The following is a 16010-nucleotide window of genomic DNA, read 5'->3' as shown; positions in this document are numbered from 1 at the left end:
TAGCGATGCATTGGCTACTAAGGGAAAAAGACTTCCGGGAACTCCTATAAAAATTTGAGCGCAATCCAACGATCAAATAAAAAATTATGACTTTTTTTAGTTATATTTTAATTTAGCATGACCAAACCTCCTCTTGAATCTAAACTTATTCTACTGATTCATAAATACATATATTTGGTCATCCACGATCTATTATATATATATTTGGAAAGAAAACTTCCTAAGATTATGCTTTTTGTATGAATTCATAGTCAATTGACTAATACAACTACATGTAGCCAGTCGACCGATTGAAGTAAAAGATTAGAGTTTGACTATATTATATTTTAAAAATACAACTTGATCAAATTGTGTTATTTTATTAAATCTTTTTAAAACGGTGGTATTATATGAAAATTTTTATGTTTGTTGTGATAATTTTATTTTTAAAAAAATCTGCAATCCACCCACTTAAAATCTTTTTTTTCTCTCGCATAAAGTAAATTTCACGGTAGAAAAATTTTAGAAAAATTATTACACAAACCGGAGCCATATTCACATGGATGGGTAAAGAGTGTCTGATCTAGTTGGTTGGTGCAAAAACCCAAAGCTATTGCTACCATATTAGTTTGACTCACATGTGGATGATCCATGTATTATATATATATATATATAAAACAAGCAACTTCAAATTTTCTATGATATTTATGCTACCTGTGGACTCAACGGGGAATTGTAATTAACCAACACTTCAACATGTATTCATGTATTCCATAATAAGGGCTTGCATTTTATTTTTTTTAGCCAACGGTAACTGAAACGATGCTTTTTATTATTATTTTTTAAGGTTTTATTTATTTTTATGTTTTAAAAATAGTTTTAAAAAAATTTAAAATATTTTATTTTATTATTGGCTTCAATTTTTTTTTTCAGATCATTTTGATATTTTGATATCAAAAATAATTTTTAAAAAATAAAAAAATTATTTTAATACATTATTTTATAAATAACATTTTAAAAAACAACTACTTTCAAACACTGTACCCGGTGAAAGAGGCATATTTTCACTTGAAAATCTGGGCACTGTGGTGATAGTTGCAAGTCCGTGAAATTAAGGGCAATTCTAAAAAATGACGTACGGAGACATGCTTCCTCGAACAACCTATTGTTTCAACTTTCATGTTCAAGAGCATGCCTATGCTTTTTACTTCTCTGCTACATCAAAGGATAACCTTCATGGTTTTTGTAGGATAAAATTACACGCATCTCCATCGGTTTGTCAAACTTACATGCACTCTTCAACTCCTGAAAACCTCCCACCCCCCTCTTAATCAAATTTCAACAAAAGAATTGACACCCAAGCAAGGGTCAAACATGAAGAGTTTTGTCTTGGCATTTATATAGAAGGCAAAACAAATTTGAGTTTTGGCTCAAGACCCGCCCAGTTATATGATCTGTATGTAATGTTGATTGATGTATCAGTTCTAAAACTCGTGTGTTCTGTTTTTTACTGTTCTAACCAGACCTTGCAACAGCGTGGAGCAGCAAGTAGAAAGTGAAGTTACTGGCAACGAAACTACAAACATGGCTAGCTGTACAAAAATACATTTGAATAGAGTTTTTATGTGCCTGAAATTATTTATCCATCCTGAGATTATTACATAGATGTCTTAGTTCAGGCCTTGAATCCATCCATGATGTGAATTTCGTTTCACTCGCTTTCGTGGCGTAGAGGTATGATCTGAATGTGATTAGAAAAAAGTACCTCCTGAAAATGGGCAAAAGCAATTGGTTACATAATATGATATAGAGTTGCTAAGGAACCATGAACCCACTGCAATGGACATGCAAAAGTGTTGTTCTTTTCAGGAGTCTAGGAAAATTTTAGATGCGCAAACAAGCTGAGACTAGGAAATTGCAGGAGCATTGAGCATTACTCGAAACATCCAATCTATTGTTCTAATTGACACCAATTTATTTAGAAAATTCATGCTATTCCACATTAAATTACCATCCATACACTAAATTATATGCATGTGAGGGTACAAACAAGTTTCCAGTGACATGAAAAACCAAAGGGGTGCAGACTTCAGAAGTAAATAGCTGTCATATGAAGTATTAAGAGGTTGGATGCCGATGGGCAAGGCTAAACATGGTGATGCCCTTACCTTAAATATAGGACAGATTCAAATCCAACATAGTCCTAGGTTACCAGACTGAAATGGAATAAAATGCAAGTGCAAATCTTGTGGCTTTCTATGTTGATTAACTACAGGCAACATGGACCAAGCAGATTGAGCAATCTTCCAAGAGAAAAGGAGGATTACAAAAAGCTACTTGGCAAAGGCTCTACAATTAAATTGCCAAGACATATCAACCAACCTTAATGCCTTGATGCCCATATCCATGAGGTATGCACGTTGCTCATCATCATCATCACGAGACTTCCGAAGTTCCTTATTGTAATAAAGAATATCATCACGCAAATGCCCTGCACCTGCACACCTTTAAAAAAAAGGAAGGGTCTCAGCATAACGATCAAATTATGACGATGAAGACCAATTTATTAAAAAAAAGGCAGAGCTTAACTAAAACAAAACATAACTTCACACAACAAAATAACCTGTAGTTGTAAACATTTTTCAATCCAAGTTGACAGAAAAACATGCCAATCAGATAACACATCGTCACTTTCTGTTTTTCCCCTAGTTATGGAGAATTTATCTTCTTTTCCTATAATTATGCCTCAACAACCATCTTATAAACTTGCATTCAGTTATTGACCTTTTTTTTTATGAAAAAAGGACTGAAAGGAAAAACGCATACTTTTCAATAACAATGTCAACATCTGCTTTGCTCTTTGGACCATATGTGAGAACTCTTGTAAGACTAAGTATGTCACGGTAATCACCCATCCTCAGTGCTTCTTCATCAGACAACTCAGAAGGTAAGTTCGCTTCAGACATAGATGATGAACGTCTACCAACCACTGTTTGTGAAATCTTTGATGTGAACTTTGCTTCCGCTTCAAGTCTGATACAAATAATTGCCATTGCATAGCCAACACCTCCAAAGCCTGTGTGTGAAACAAAAAGGTAGCTCCCCTCACAGCTACAGACAAATTGTAGTTAGTTTGCAACACTATCTCTGCACCCAAGCATAATTTAAGAAAGGACTATTTAAAATAATACCAAAAGAATCTCCCAGAGCATAAATTGTGGAAAGGCCAGATGTCAAAATTCCCAATAAGAATCTAAAAATAATAATCATCTGCTTCCATAAACACCCAACTAAACTAAACTTCAAAACCATACTACTTGTCATGGGCTACTTAAATCCAATTCTGTTATGAGCTAAAAAATTTGCAAGTTGTCGGGGGTCCATTTCCAACCAAGCACTTGCAAATAGTTTTGGTTAAGGAAATCGCTTATTATTGTTTACTCAAAAAGAAAGTTAACAACTTAAGACTGCTTGAACTTTTGATTAATCTAAATTCTTTGTACTACTCAGTCAAAATCAACTGCTATTTAAATATGCTACTAATTGACAGATTATTGCTTTCTTTCAGTATGACTTTGACATCATTTAGCATGAATCAGGTCAGTCACAATCGATATCATAATGTCCAGTAAAAAGAAACGGTCCATATTTGACAAATATTTGGGAGAAAAGTTACATTATTGCCAAGGATTAATTAATCAGTTACTATTTTCAAAGTCTTCAACGTGATAGGGTTTTACTTTAGGCTTTGGGTAACTTTCGGACTAGCAATTACATGAACAATTGGAGAGACAAAAGGGCACACTTATGAAATGATTTCCACCTTGTGGAAAAATCATAACTTGGCAGCATAACTCTTTTTTGTCCAGTCAAAATAGATGCTTGAGATAATAATGTGAAAATGGCGCTTGTGCTGCCAGAGAGGCTCAAACAGCAGTAATAATGTGAAAATGGCGCTTGTGCTGCCAGAGAGGCTCAAACAGCAGTCTGAACCCCTGACAAATCTTCAAGTTCCACATGCTATGCTTATCAAATACTAAATAGAAATATTGCTACCAGGCTTATAATTAAAGAGACAAATTGTGTTAATATGGAGCAGAGGATTTTGGTACTTACTCTTCTTTACAATACTGTATTGCATCAACATCAGAAGTTACAGCCTCCCTCTCTCTCGTTAATGGAATCCTCCTATATGTTATATCGTAACCCTCATCCTTTAGAGCAGCATACACTTCAGCTGGTGTCTTCACATCATCTACAGAGATGTTCTCCCAATATCCTATGACACAGGACTGATTTGTTGCTGGGTTATATTCTTCACGATGTAAAAGTATTCGACCACCAGACTGTCTAATTTCAGATACTATATCTTCTTTTAGTCGGGCCTCCATGAGTTCTACCTGCGTAACAGTTACAATACAGGAAGTTAGTAACAAACTTCACTAATAGGTTGTTCTTTAAGGAAAAAAATAATTGAACAATGACGGACCACTGGACCAGTAATTCCAACATGCTTGAGAACATCAACAGGTTTATTTAGCTCCCTGAGCACATATGGTGTGCCATTGATGTAAACAACTGCTTCTTCTCTGAGATCAGTCAATATCACTTTCCGTGTCAGAGATCCTTCTATCTTGGGCTTGGCACTCAAATACGCTAGCATCTCTTTGGCACCAGTAATCGTTGGTGTTGCCATGCTATACACAGGATATCCATCCACCTGAAGCATAAGAAATATTGAGCTTAAAAGGGGGAATTTCCATCAGAATGTAATGACTTCTCCCTTTGTATTCACACAGTCAGCTTTACCACAGAGCCCTGACTGTCTGTGTATGCGAGGGTGCGTGTGTTATTGTGTCTGTGATCTAAATTAGCAAAAGAAAACGGAAAATGCAGAAGAAAACAAACTGGAATAAATTAAAAAATAAAATGGAGAGTCAAAAAGGATATTTTACCAGTGATCCATCATTGATATAATTTCAGATGTAGGCATACCTTGTAAACATGAGGTGCTCCTTGAATTTGTATGTGACTGGAAGTCCTCTGACCAGGAAAGAAATACATTTTGAGGATAGAACCTTTACCCAAAACCGAACCATTTCGGACCCTGACAGTGGCTTCCATTACTGCATCTCCATGCTGAGATTCCTGTGGTGTTCTCAACTCCTCCTGCTTAGAATAAAAAACAACCATACGCCCAAGTTATAATAATGATAAAAGGGGAAATCCACAACAGAGAAAAGAGTTGTCATCAAGCCCAAGAATTTCCAAGTCAAAAAAAGAAAGAAAATATACTGGAACAGTGAAAAAACGCCCTGGCCTTAATCGAATGCTCCATTTCATTGCTTGGACTTCAGATCTTTGATGCAACCAACTCTTAAATGCCATTCTTGATTCTCCTTGTCCACAAAATCCATCAAATGCTTCACTTCCTAGATATGCTGCAAAAGCAATTAAACGGAAGTAACGCTCCAAGTATTCAGCACCACGGCTCAATGCCACTCTCCTGACTCTTGGCTCAACATGTTGTTGATTGACCGTCTTTCTGTATTGCAGTACAGCTTGGCGTATGTTCTGCAAAGCAGAACATCTATCAATAATAGCATCTAATGCTTCTCGGCATTCCATACCATTATCAAATAATCTTGTTATCTTCCACAGCAGCAGGATATCATCAATGCCAAAAGCACGACCTTGCTCCATATCAGTTTTTACACTGGTAATGTCAGAGGTGGATGCAGCAGGGTCACCTCCAGTTTCTTCACCACTTGAGCTTCCGCTTTCCATTTCTTCATGGGTCATATCATCAGCTAAGACTCTAATTGGTCTCCCATAATCTATTCTAAGTTTCAGAAGGCAAGCAATTACAGTGCCAGTCGTAGTCCTTCCCCTTCCCATCTGTGTTTGTTATAAAGACATTGAGGTGAAGGACAAAAAAATAAAATAAAAAATAAACAGGACGCGGCTCCATAGAAATTAATGAATACATCCATGCACGTGTCCAATGACAGCAGTGTAAGAATAAAATTTTAACCTGGCAATTGAAAACGAAAGCAGTATCCTTGGAAGCAGAAGCAATATTCATTGCCAATGTGTCAAAATCAGAACTTTTAGGAGCTTTACCATCAGTGATTGGCACACGGGCATACTTAATGGGAAAACCATCAGTAACTAAGCCTTTGAACACCTCAAGTGGTGTCTTAATAGAATCAGAATTTACATGCTCCCAAGCATCAAAAATTTGGCCATCATCTGTTTCATGAATGACCATTATAGCACCTCCATAGCGTTCAGCTTCTCGCAAGATATCTTCTTTCAGTCGAGCTTCCATCCTCTCCACTCTCTCACGACCAATTCCCTGAATGCAGTCATTATAATCTCAACTTCAGCAACCATGGCCAAGAAAACTGGGAAAAGGAAATTGAGCAAAGGTAACACAAAAAAATTGGTACACTTCAAAATGGAATATAGCCCATGTGAGGAGGCATCAGTGTTCTAGAAAAGCTCCCTATATATGTCAGGCACAATTCCTATGCACCCATAATATGAACACAATTTAGTAGATTTTGAAATCTAAGCAGAAGTCATGAAATGTTAACAGTTTGTAAAAGCTTTTTCTCCATTCTAAAAATTGTTTTTATAGCAATTGTTCAGGTCCCTGGACCAAAGCTCCACCTTGATAAATTCATGTCCCATTAGGGAGCCTCACAGATGAGTGGGAGGCAAAGATTATGTCTGCCAGGCTCAATGAAATTACTTTTGACATGCGTGTGCTATCCATCCAGAAAATAGAGCTAAGTAACATGTATATCTCAAGGAAAGGAAACTTTTTTAACAAAAGATCTAATAATAAAGGGAAAAAAAATGACAAGGTTAGATACGATCTTGGTTTCTATGAATTAGATATGCAAGGACATGCAACCAGGATAGGACAATATCAAGGTTGTCATTGTTAATTCATCATGAATCAAATCATCAACTTGCATCACAGCATGATAAACCTACTCCAGTTTTCAAACACACTTGGATGGTTTTTCTATTCAGATAAATTCGATTTATGCACCATAATGCTAATGATCCAAATGACAGTTATTCTGCCAAATGGAAGAAGTGGTAACCAAAGCAGTTAGGTCAACTTCTGCTGCGTGCACAATGAAGCTGACGAGTTGGTAGTTGTGGGGAGGTAAAAAATACTTACCGTGTATTCCAGCATGTTTTTATATGGTCTTTCAACCTCACGGAGCACAAATGGCTTTCCATTTATGTAGATGACAGGTTCTTCTCTCATATTATGCCAAAAAACTGGGCGACCTCCTTTAGAGCTCCCAATCCTTCGAATGACAGAAAGAATGCCATCAATGGTTGGATTTGCAACTCCATAAACTGGAAAGCCAGGAACTTCTCTGAAATTAGGTGCACCATCCACTCTCTCCGGTAAACCAGGGTTTTGACAGCCAGGACAGTGGTCACTTTTTAGAACAGTCTGACTTCCAAGCACCTCCCCATTTCTCAAGGCTGCAACCACATCCATCTCATGAGGTCGGCCATCAGCAGATTCAGCAATCTTCATTAGAGATGGCTTCAGACTCGCATACCCAAGGGCACCCATTGGGTCTCTCCTGAGCAACCTGCAACAAGGATGGTTGAAGCAAAATAAGTTCCCCATGATCTACAGTTGGGGACACATATTGATATATATGAGGTTGCATTTTAATTGGAGATAAGCGGTTAACATAAATATAGAAAAATCTGGACTTCGAATGTAATTGCGTGCCAAAGTTAAGGTGTTGAGACATGTGTTTGACAAGATTGAATTTGCTTACTTCTTGATGATTCTATATACTGTAACAAATATAATAATAAACAAGTTTCCTGAAAAAGGGCTAGGAACCACATATCTTTCAATTAAGGATCCATTCAGTCTTTTAACTGTCCATACAAGTGCCAGATGACTTTGATGGTTATACATTTAGTTTCTAAGTGTCCAACATAAGTTTCTTAATTTAAGGTTTTACAAAAAAATAATAGCCTAGTAATTGTGTGATTGGGATGAACATTTTAACATCAAAACAAAATATCCATAGACAGTGTGCCAAGGTGTGGCAAATAAACAGTCCTAGAAATTAACCAGGACACGATGATATCTCACAATTAGCTTTTGGGGGGGGATTCAATCACTAGAACACAATTATCACGCACATTAAATTTCCTAAGCTTGTATCTATAGAAAACACCTTATCACAGGATAGAGATTGAAGCATCCAACAGTTTAATGAAATGGAAAGCCAACAGAACTGCCAGTATTTGTACACAAAAATCACAAACTTCACTCTTTCAGTTTGATATGTTAGTAAAAATAGGATACAAGTCTGGATATTTCCATAAACAAACCAGCACCATCACCACATGTCTTTACCTACGAATAATGCTGTAAAGTTCTGGTCGTGCTCGCATCCAGTCTGCAAAACTGCTATGAACAAAGGAACTAGATCGGAGGGCAACCCTCTCTGAGTGAATATACACTGCAAAACATATGAGGAAGTAATATCTTTCCAAGTATTCCACAAAAAATGAAAGTGATGCCTCTCGCTTCATCTCATCAGGTTGACGAAGAATACTGCTGCGATAATTGGCAATTGCTTCCCGTAAGTTCTGTAGTCCAGACACTTCATTCATTTAGGTGAAATCTAAAATGAAACACAGAAGAAACAATTCCATTCTTCTTACATATCTATACCTTACTAGATTAAGATAAATTATAGACCCATACCTGCATGGAGGCACACTTGTCAATGACTTTATCCACTTGTTTTTTCCCTTCAACACCACCCTAAATGCATGTCACTGATTAATGAAATTTCCAAAATATGCCAAGTGCTTCTAACATAAATAAATAAATATCAAAAGCGAAGAAAAAAAAATCAGTAAGAGTTAACATTAACTACCTCTAAAACCCGGATCAAACTTCTTACGACTGTATATTCTCCTCTGCGAAGCGCATCCTCTGAGTTTGGCAAATTTTCATTGACATTCAAACCAAAGTCAAAAATTCTCCCTACTGAATTGGTTCTCTGAATACCTATTTTCACGTAACATGATGACAAAGACATCAGCAACTATCATAATTAAAACATTCAACCTGCACTCCTCTCAACAAAATCAATTACAATAAAAATTATAATTCAAATTCATTTTAGAAAGCAAAGAATATCAACAAGGTTTTTGAAGCCATCTGTGTATCTGTTCAAGCAGGACTTCACATATTCAGTGGTTTCTCATCACATATGCATGATTCTCTCATTATTTACACCAAAGCTGAAAATTCACAAGCTATTTTCCAGATTGCGACCTGATCCTAGACTGGGTAGTAATTTAAAATAGTAGATAATAGATAAGTTTAAATCAAGGTCATTTTGGGTGTATCATTTCAAGTTACAGTCCACCACCCTAGATTGTCAATCAATTTGTTCTCTATGCTAGCACACTGCTCTTGGCAGTTTCTAAGCTAAATCCTCACATGGCCAGTGGAGCATAAATAATATTCTTTTAAGAGCAAAATTTAAAAAGTAGCCTCATCTTTGAATATATATTGTGGGAAGTGGGGAGGCGGACATAAAACCTACACACTCATATTGTGGTAAAGACTTAGTTTGAGCAGTGATAAGCCAATTTGCTCCATATTTTAAGTAAAGGAGATCTCATAGAATATGCTCTTCTACAGATACATGCACTAAGTCTCAATCCCAAACTAGTTGGGGTCAGCTATGTGGATCCTTTTGCACCATTCCTTGTGATAATACACAAAATCTGCCCAAATTTGCTCTTCTATAAATAAGGGCTCAAATTTTTCATTGCTTCATAGCAGCACCTAGGAAGAGTATTCTAGACGTGCCATTAGAATAATTTTAACAGCATTGAAGCAAGTGCTCTGTTTTTCTCCAGGAACATTAGATACTTGTTCATAATCAATTAAACCCTTCATCCCACAATATATCTCTTTTCATTTTATTGAAAAATGATAAATTTTAATTTATTTTTTAAAACAAAAAAAATGATCTCGGCATGCAAGTAAAAAGAGATTTGAAAAAAAATTAAGCTGAGGGAGTTTTAATACTTAATATAGAAAATCAGCCACATTTTTATCCTTATTTGAATCATATGCTATGGAAGGGAGGGAGTATATGCATTGTCCAAGTCTCTGGTTGGTTTGGAATTTGGAACTGTTGTAAAAAGCAACAGATCTGTGCTCCAACAGCTCCTGCAAATCCCAATCCTCCACATCAATGCAAGCAGAATTAACAAAAACAGGTCAGGTTTAGAACTTCTGTGGGAATAGATTACGAGGGGGAAGCTAAGGCTAATAGCTTTGAACAAGTTTCTCCATCTCCTTACACACTTACATCAGGTAAAAGAAGGATCTGGATTTTGCCGACTTTTTAGATTGATTTGATATGATACTAATAAACAGGAAAATGAAGGTTATGGAATCTCCAGCCCTTTCCCAAAAAAACAAAAAAAAAATATTACAATTGACCAATCCTCTCCACAGTGACCACCATAACATGGAAGTATATGGAATAAAAAGAAAATTAGAGAAAATTTTTCAATCAAAAGGAGTGAAATGGTTGATAAACAACTGGAAGACGGAGAATGAACAATATAAAACTCATCTTGAAAAACTGAAATTCAGCCAGACAACCAAGATCAAGAAACTGAGGTAACATGCAAGATTCAAAGTTGGCTTAAATTATGTTGACAAGAATGATGACTGCTGGCATATTCAATAGAGTACAAGAGTAGTTAGAGAAAGAGAGAATGTTACCAGAATCTCCAATCCGATTGAGGAATACCAAAGTTGCTATCACCATACCAGTTGTGGTCCTTCCACGCCCCATTTGACAGTTAAATATTATATCTGCATTCAAGTCTGTCTGATAAATTCGATCGACCTGAAATAAAGTAGGCAAGTGTCCTTTAGAAAAACTGAGTACTGATCATACTCAAACAAATATCTGAAACTGTGACTGGTCATGATTGTCGCAGAGGTGTACTTCCATGATTCATGGTTGGAGCAAGAACATGCATCATTGCATCTAAAAAAATACAGAATTTTGCAGCATATCATTTGCAAAAAATATTTTCTCATGTCTTCAAAAATTGGTATTGACACCAGGTGTTCTAAATTCCACTGTTCTGACTACAATATCTTATTCCATGTGCTCATTGAAGGTTGAGGTACCGGATTAATTTGTCAATAAGCATGGAGTTATGGAAAAAGGCTTCATTTCCAAATTGGAATCCAGTTTCGGATAGATTCTGGTTTAGTTTAAGGCCTCAGGATATGTAGAGTTGTCATCAAGAGAAATTCTGGTGTTCAAGAAGACAACAAAGAAACTCTTGTGTGCTAGCACACGTGGTTAAGACTTGGACTAGGGTATGGAGAGGTCGTGGATTCAAGTCTTCACTTGGATATCAAGTGAAATTTTCAGTATACCTAAAATGTTGGGCATCTGATATCTTTGCTCCTATGATGATTATAGTTAAGAAGAACTATCACATATTAGAAGGTAATGAAGTTTTTTATATGTTAATGGATATAAAACACAACCTTCCACATACAAATAACAAGCAGTACTTGAACAGTCATTCTAGATTAGGCAAAGAAAGGTAGGGCTTGAAATTGCCATTTTCAAGTATGCACTAGAATTCAACAAGGTTGTAGAAACGGTGCTAAGTTACTAGTACTCTATAAGTGCATTAGATAAAATAAGATGTAAGCAAAATTCCTCTGCAAACAAACAATTAATTAGTCAAAGGGACAACTAATGTAACTAAATAATTATTTGTTTAGATGATTTATCACAAAAAAAAGGTGTGAAACTCACTAAAGTATCAAAATCCTGCTCCTCTGGTGACTTTTCATCTGTTATAGGAACTCGTTCGTAATCATACAGATATCCTTCTTCTTGCAAATCTTCATACACCTTCACAATAGAATAAAGTTGCAACAAAAAGTTATAAAATCAGTAGATTAACTTTGTTTAGTTATTTCACAAGCAGAATAAGTTCCATGGTCATGCCTCAAGTGGTGTCTTCACAGAATCACATGAAACTGGTTCCCATTGGTCCACCATCTGACCATCTGGCAGTTCATCTGTGACAAGTATCTTATTTCCATATCTGTAAATCAAATGTGCAAATATATTCAGAGGGAGAGTAACCAAAGGTAAACACGAAGTAACATTAAAAAAAAAAAAAAACAATTATAACGCAGTATTCAACCATAGGAAATACCTTGCAGCTTCCATCAGAATATCCTCTTTCAACCGAGCCTCCATTTCTTCAACCCTAGACCTGTTTATTCCCTATTTGAACACAGAAGGTCAGTATCAAGTTGAAACCACAAATAATATCCAGTACTTGTTTGCATGACTGCTGTTGTCAACCATGCGCATGTACGCATACAGAAGCTAGTATGCATAGGCTATGAACTGTTTGAGCGAACAAATAAACCAAAAAAAAAAAAAAAAAGAGATTCCGTAAATGACATTGAATTAAATCAACTCATCCTGGATGTTAGAGAGACAATTTATTTTAAGCTGAGCGAATTCTTGCATTTATATCACCAACAGAACCATTTTAGTGTTAAGACTATGAGTAAGCACATAAATTCTAGGCTAAAATGAGGAAATTTAGAAGGCAAACATGAGATACAAGTTTGGTAAGAAAGACATAGCAGATTAAGGTAAAAGCATTAAGGAGAAAAATCATGTATATGTAGCATACCGTATATTCAAGGTTGGAGAAAGGCCTCTCCACATCGCGCAGGACAAAGGGACGTCCATTAATATACACCAACTGTTTCAATAAAAGGGGGGGGGGGGGGAGTTAACTGAAAGATGTGGTGATAAGTATACTTCTAGGAGGGAAAAAACGTAGAAACATCCAACAGTTATTGACAATATACTCTAGCCGATCAAGGAAAAAATTCTACGCTCCATAAAAAAACATAGGGGACGTCCCTGGAGTTAAGGAAGGCAAAACAGAAGGTGCAATGAAACACATTAACATTTATTGACATGAAGTTTGACAGGATTTTAATAATTATGTTGCTTCCACTGGCATTTTATGTGCTGATTATCCATTTTGTTTAATTAAAAAGGGAAAAGAAAAGAATACATTATAGTCCATTGCACTAATTTATAAAGATTACCGAAAAATCAATTAAGCACAGCACGAAGAATGGGGAGGAAAAAAAAAGAAGAAGCCGCATTTTGGAGAACGCTTTACCGGTTCTTCACGAAGGTTAAACCATAAAACTTGTGCTTGCTTCCCGTCTTTCCGACCTCTTATGTGCTTAATAACATTACGGCATCCTTCGATTGTTGGAATCGCAACACCGTGAACAGGTAACGAATCCGCCTATCAAAGCCACCACAAATAAGTAAATAATAATAAAGTAAATGAGATGCAATTAATGACAATTCATTAGTTTAATAATTATTAATTTACAGTGATCAATGCTTTTGGCCATTGACTTTTTTTTTTTTCGTTTACAAGATTAGAAGCAGAATAAGACAAATGAGGCTCTTAAAAATGGTCATGGTCAACTTCTAATTCTACAGGCAAAAAGATAAAGCGGGAAGCGAGACATGATTTCAGTTTCTTTCTTTCCGGCGAAGGGGAAAAATCCCTAATCTGAAAAAAGAAGGAGCTGGTATGCATCTAAATCGGGAGATTTCACATGCTTTAATCAAAAAAGAAAAGAAAGGGAAAAGGAAACTGCTGAGAAGAAAAATGGAAAGAGAGAGAGAACCTGACGGTAATTAGGAGCGCCGTCGATTTGAGGAGTTAAGCGCTTATTTTGACAGCCAGGGAAATGGTCGCTTTTAAGAATGGTCTTCTTTCCCAGTACTGATCCACCTCTCAGTTTTATCACCTGCTCTGGCTCTTTTTGTACCACCGCATTCGACATGTCTCCTTTTTCCTTTTTTTTCTTGATTTTAATTTTAATTCTGCGCTGCCTGTCACCCTTCTCCCAACTCTTGCTTGCTCACTATTTATTCTCTCAATCCACTCCAAGCTTTAAAATAATTTAAAATGCCAAAACCTGTCCAAAATGCCCTCGCCACGCAACAACAATATCACGCTAGTGCTCCCACCCGGCACCTGAATTTATAGAGCGGAAAGAACCGGAGAATAGAGGCTTGGAAGCAAGTTTGAAGGAGAAGAAAAGCAAGGGGAGGAGTTATGAAGAGATAGGGATGGGTAGATAAATAAAATATTTTATAGAGAAATTAAACACTAATTATTTATTGTATAAAAGCAAACAAGCAAGACGACGACGACGACGACGACAGAAAATACTCAGGTGGAGCAGTTATGCTTCAGTGCCACAAATGAGGTGGACTATCTTTATCCCTTTCATTTTGCTTGCTTTCTTGTTTTGTGGTCTGGTGGGACAAGTGACTGACCGGTAAAAAGGTGGACTCCCTCGGGTCTAAATTTTCATCCTCCGCGGCAGCGGCAACGTCAACGTGAAAGGCGTGTATTATTTTGATGCTTGGAAATCTTATATATATATATATATATATATATATATATATATATATATATATATATATATCTTTTTTGCGATTTGCTAGATAGAAAAGGTGTCTATACAGGATATTCTTTTCCATTGGTTAGCGGGATGCCAAACAGTTCATCACATGTCGCCACCCAACTCTCATTTGGATTTTCGGATCATCCTGTGCGTCCCCGCCCCTTGGAATTCTTCTTTATCTGTGTTTATTTTATGGATATAAATAAATAAATAAAGTAAAATAAATTGCTTTCTGAAAAAAATAATGTGGGAACTGAGACAGAAAGAAAGTGACAGCATATCCATCGTAATGCCATGGCCCAGCTCAGCACCAATGAGATAAAGGTGCCTTTTGAAATCGGGTTTTTCAAAAAAAAAAAATTAAAAACAAAAATTAATTTTTTTTATATCTTTTTACTGATTTTGATTAAAAAAAAACAATTAAAAATAAATCTCCACCACAATCTTAATCACTGCAAAATAAATTAGATTTATTTTCTTTTTTAATACAAAAAAAGGATTATAATTCTTAAACAGCAAATTAAAAACCAATGAAATGTTGGTTTAGTGATTAAGGTATCGTTATATCTCTATAAAAATTAGAATATGAATTCGATCTTTAGGGAGCGTATTTGTTGGGAAAGACAGCAATGAATCCCAAACGGGACCAGTTTCATTTTTTAAAAAGGATGTGAGAATACCCGGGTTAGAAAAAAACAACAAATTAAGAGATTTTTTTCCCAATAATTAAATAAAAATATAATTTATATTTGTACTTCGAGAATGCTAACATATATTTTCCAATTATTTATTTTATTTTATTCTTTAAAATTATATAAAAAACAATTAATTAATTAAGATACAGAAACAAGTCCCAACTTTTATATTAATATAAAAAAAATCTAATTTGAGAAAGGGAAGAAATAAAGATCTTCCCGATAGAGCCTGACTGGCTCGTGTGACATGGCCAGCTAGCAACAATGATGACCTGGCGTCAATTTACTGAAAACATCATCAAGCATTTAACACGATGACGTGCAAAAAGTGTAAAAGAGAAGGGAGTCTGAGTCACTGGATGAACAGGGGTTGAGTCATATCAAATTAATTAACCAAATATAAGAGCGACGAAAATGTGCAGAGTAATGTCACAAGTTGTTTATCGTTATCTTCTGAGATGGTATTTTTGCTCAATCTTTGACTTTTGGTTTTTTGTTGATAGTTAGTACGGTGATGGGGTCCCCTCAACAGCGTTACCAGGTTCAAACAAAAAGTATTTACTAACCTCTGTAACCTAGCTTTGCCGCGAGCTAGACTATAGTTACAGGGATCATACTGTAGTTACAGGGTAAGAGAAAGAAATTACAAAAAAAGAGATGAAGAAGAATAATATGAGTCGACGACAACCAGAAATCATGCACGCACCCCCCAAAACGTGGGATGATTTCAA

The 16010-nt window shown here is 35.9% G+C and overlaps 1 protein-coding gene across 2 annotated transcripts; it reads right to left on the bottom strand.

The window, feature by feature from the left end:
* Positions 1-1528: 1528 nt before the first annotated feature.
* Positions 1529-14509, bottom strand: LOC118041151 (uncharacterized). 2 transcript variants are annotated; one of them, XM_035048321.2, is made up of 19 exons: positions 13796-14509; positions 13270-13401; positions 12766-12837; positions 12274-12344; positions 12060-12159; positions 11865-11963; positions 10802-10928; positions 8925-9058; positions 8750-8809; positions 8396-8631; positions 7178-7607; positions 6014-6337; positions 5275-5877; positions 4975-5151; positions 4469-4699; positions 4096-4379; positions 2806-3090; positions 2362-2484; positions 1529-1747 (listed from the first exon to the last, which is right to left on the bottom strand). In XM_035048321.2, the coding sequence occupies exons 1-19, from the start codon at positions 13952-13954 to the stop codon at positions 1615-1617; spliced, it is 3780 nt and encodes a 1259-aa protein (XP_034904212.1). In that variant the 5' UTR covers positions 13955-14509; the 3' UTR covers positions 1529-1614. The 2 variants fall into 2 exon arrangements, with proteins under 2 accessions (XP_034904212.1, XP_034904213.1); XM_035048322.2 differs by having other exon boundaries at positions 4975-5148; positions 13796-14508.
* Between the last annotated feature and the right edge of the window lie 1501 nt (positions 14510-16010).

Source organism: Populus alba, chromosome 14 (genome assembly GCF_005239225.2).
Source record: "Populus alba chromosome 14, ASM523922v2, whole genome shotgun sequence".
Classification (NCBI taxonomy): domain Eukaryota; kingdom Viridiplantae; phylum Streptophyta; class Magnoliopsida; order Malpighiales; family Salicaceae; genus Populus; species Populus alba.
The sequence above is the reverse complement of the archived record's forward strand: the minus strand, read 5'-3'. Positions and strand labels throughout refer to the sequence as shown.

What these genes read in the sequence shown, in the direction of transcription:
- LOC118041151 (XM_035048321.2), bottom strand. Translation starts at nt 13,954, where the DNA reads ATGTCGAATGCGGTGGTACAAAAAGAGCCAGAGCAGGTGATAAAACTG. An exon ending in TCTCCAACCTTGAATATACG is followed by an intron (nt 12,345 to 12,765) that starts GTATGCTACATA and finishes GTGTTCAAATAG; the next exon opens with GGAATAAACAGGTCTAGGGT. An exon ending in GTTGACATTGTTATTGAAAA is followed by an intron (nt 2,485 to 2,805) that starts GTATGCGTTTTT and finishes TTTTTTTTAAAG; the next exon opens with GTGTGCAGGTGCAGGGCATT.